This window comes from Meleagris gallopavo, chromosome 8, assembly GCF_000146605.3.
Source record: "Meleagris gallopavo isolate NT-WF06-2002-E0010 breed Aviagen turkey brand Nicholas breeding stock chromosome 8, Turkey_5.1, whole genome shotgun sequence".
In the NCBI taxonomy this organism is placed as follows: domain Eukaryota; kingdom Metazoa; phylum Chordata; class Aves; order Galliformes; family Phasianidae; genus Meleagris; species Meleagris gallopavo.
In genome coordinates, this window is record NC_015018.2 from 10,624,949 (window position 1) to 10,627,773 (window position 2,825).

The following is a 2,825-nucleotide window of genomic DNA, read 5'->3' on the forward strand; positions in this document are numbered from 1 at the left end:
GCCACAATGGCTTTCAGCTTCCTTTTGTGCCTGTAAGAGAAAGGAATACAGCAAATTAGCAGAGAAGATCAGAAAGATGTATGGAAGGAGAAGAACGTGCGGGTTACTGGAAGCTGGGCACTACTCACACTGTGCGGTAATACCAGTTCATGAGGATGAAGAGCATGGCAGCCAGGAAGAGCAGGACGGCCAGCACAATGATCGCCATCTGGGAGAGATAGAGGGGTAGAGGCAAAGTAAAAGTAACTATATTATATTATAAAAATAAAAAGTAAATTATATAACGTATGTATGTATACGCACGCCTGCATAGCGACATATGCGTATACGCACGCCTGCATAGCGACGTATGCGTATACGCACGCCTGCATAGCGCCGTATGCGTATACGCACGCCTGCATAGCGCCGTATGCGTATACGCACGCCTGCATAGCGCCGTATGCGTATACGCACGCATATGCGTCTGTCATCTGTATAATACCTGTGTAGGTGTATATCTGTATGTACACACATACAGACATACATACATATATCTTTATATACACACGTACACACATACGCACATATATCTTTATATATAGACGTACACACATACTCAGATATACACACTGTTAATATATAAAATAAGTGATTTGTGTATGATATGTATAATATTAGAGTAATAGTACTAGTAGTATAGTAACAAAAAGTTAAGGTGTTACTACATGGAAGGAAGGGAAGAAGGCGCTTCACCTGCAGAGCTGAGAGGTCGTCTGGGGCACGAGCAGTGATGGCAGGCTGTACGTCCAGCACATTGTAGTTCCTGAAGAGGTTCCTCAGCTGCTCCTTGTTCTCATCGATCATCTGAATCACCCTGGGGACAGAAGAGTGCTTGGGCCTCTTGATCTAGAAGGCTCACCATGGGCTCTGACCAATGGCTTACGTACCGCTCCACATCCAGGATGCGGTTGGTCTCTCTGTTCACCACATGGATCAGCAGCTCTGTCTGTGCGAAATTCACCCGGCCTTTCTTGTCCACGTGGAACTGGGGAGAGACAGCAAGGTCTGCAATGCTGTAGGGGTGTCTCCTCAAGGGGCATCTCCTGAGGCATGCTCACGTGTCACTGCCCACATTCATGCAGAGACAGCCCTGTCCTCAGCTAGCAATGCTCGCGATGTGTCCTCAGCCAGATTGCTGGGCACTTGACTGGTGGTGGAGTAGCCACATTGCTCCACAGCAACCAAGACCGGGTTTGCTCCTTCACTTCCAGATGCTGAGGACCTCTGTATCAACACTGTGTCCCTGCAGGGGATCTCCCCAGCTATGTGTGGAAGGTGACCTGCCCCTCAAAATAACCTGGAGATCTGATGGTTACCTGCACGTCATCCGTGTTAACGATGGCACCCGTGATGTTGGAAAGTAGACTGATGAACTCCTCCTCAAACTGCCTGACCTTATCGGGGATCTCATTGATGATAATTTTGACTCTCTGGTCATCCCGCAGGATGTAGATCCCCACAATGGCTGTGTCATTGTGGCCCACCAGGTCAGAGGCCATGATGTCCACCACAAAGTAGCCAGGATTGTAGGCCGTAAAGAGATCAAAGGTTCTTAGGATGCCATCAAGAGTACCTGTGGAAAGGACATCCACAAGCCCAAGGTTAGTGCAGCCACTTCAGAATGCTCACCTGAGGTCTCCACAAAGGAACTTGCAAATCAGGGCTTGGCAGGTGACCTGCAGAAGCTCTTGCAAGCTAGAGCCTATGTTGTGAATGGAAGAAAGAGGATGGAGGAACAGCCATGCTGCCTAGTGACTATGGCTGTGGAGAACATCTCTGACCATGGAATCGTCTGGCCTTGCACTCCTGTAGTATCCAGGCTACGCACCGATGCTGAAGATGTTGGCCACCTCCTCAGAATCATTGGAGTGCTGCTTGATGTAGCGGATCCCCAGGATGCTGTACAGGACTAGGCTGTTGTTGCCCACATCAGCGTCCACTGCCAAGACCTTGATCAGCTCTGATCCCACCTTGGCATCTGTGGCCACCCCTTTTGGGAAGAAGATAGAACAGAGATCTGGATCTGTGCTGTGTTGCTTTTCCATCCCCTCATCACTGGGATCCCCTCCCAGACACCAGCAGTCCTTACCTGCTGTGTACTCCGACTTGGTGAACTGGGGGGACTGGTCATTGATGTCATCCAAAAAGATCCGCACTTCCTGAAGAGTCAGATCTGTGCTGAGGTCCCAGAGCTGTGCTCTGCCTGCTCGCTGGCCCCGGGGTGGGGACCAGTTCCTCTGACTGGATGCTTTGACGATGATGGAGTAGTAGGGCTCCTTCTCACGGTCCAGGTCGCGCAGGACTTGGAGCTTTCCCTCCCGGCTCAACTGGAAGTTGCTCTCTCGGTTCCCAGCTGCATGCAGAAAGTGGAGCTGAGTCATTTGCCTTTTGGCTCAGCGTGTACTTTACCATGTTAGAAATACTATGAGCAGCCCAGGGGAGCTATGCAAACCCTAGTAGAGCATGCAGGTGGACATGGGGTGCTCAGACCAGAACTGATGCAGAGTGACTCTAGGGATGATAGCTTAGGATATCAACCTTGTTTGGCCATGCTGTGTCCCATCTCACCTGCTATGAAGTAGTAGACGATGGCATTGGAGCCCTCATCTGCATCCACCGCACCAGTGACATTGCCCACCACAGTGCCAGGCTGCGAGTGCTCAGGAACGGAGAGTGCCTGGTACTGGGGACTGTCTCTCTGCCGAAGCCCAGGAGAAGGGAGGGAAGGCTTATTGTGGTGTATGAGCCTTGAGTGCCTTCCTCCTCCGGCTTTCCCTCCCCCCCCC

The 2,825-nt window shown here is 50.9% G+C and overlaps 1 protein-coding gene across 5 annotated transcripts in view; it reads right to left on the minus strand.

Annotated features, from left to right (window-relative positions):
* The window catches only part of CDH23 (cadherin related 23), a 131,356-nt gene that overhangs the window by 3,367 nt on the left and 125,164 nt on the right, over positions 1 to 2,825 (minus strand). For all 5 annotated transcript variants that reach the window (XM_019617525.1, XM_010714300.2, XM_031554396.1 and 2 more), the window contains 7 exons: positions 2,608 to 2,737; positions 2,129 to 2,392; positions 1,868 to 2,029; positions 1,356 to 1,612; positions 927 to 1,024; positions 733 to 853; positions 129 to 208 (listed from right to left, as the gene is read on the minus strand). In XM_019617525.1, coding sequence (XP_019473070.1) covers positions 129 to 208; positions 733 to 853; positions 927 to 1,024; positions 1,356 to 1,612; positions 1,868 to 2,029; positions 2,129 to 2,392; positions 2,608 to 2,737 — 1,112 coding nt within the window. The remainder of the gene's footprint in view (positions 1 to 128; positions 209 to 732; positions 854 to 926; positions 1,025 to 1,355; positions 1,613 to 1,867; positions 2,030 to 2,128; positions 2,393 to 2,607; positions 2,738 to 2,825) is intronic.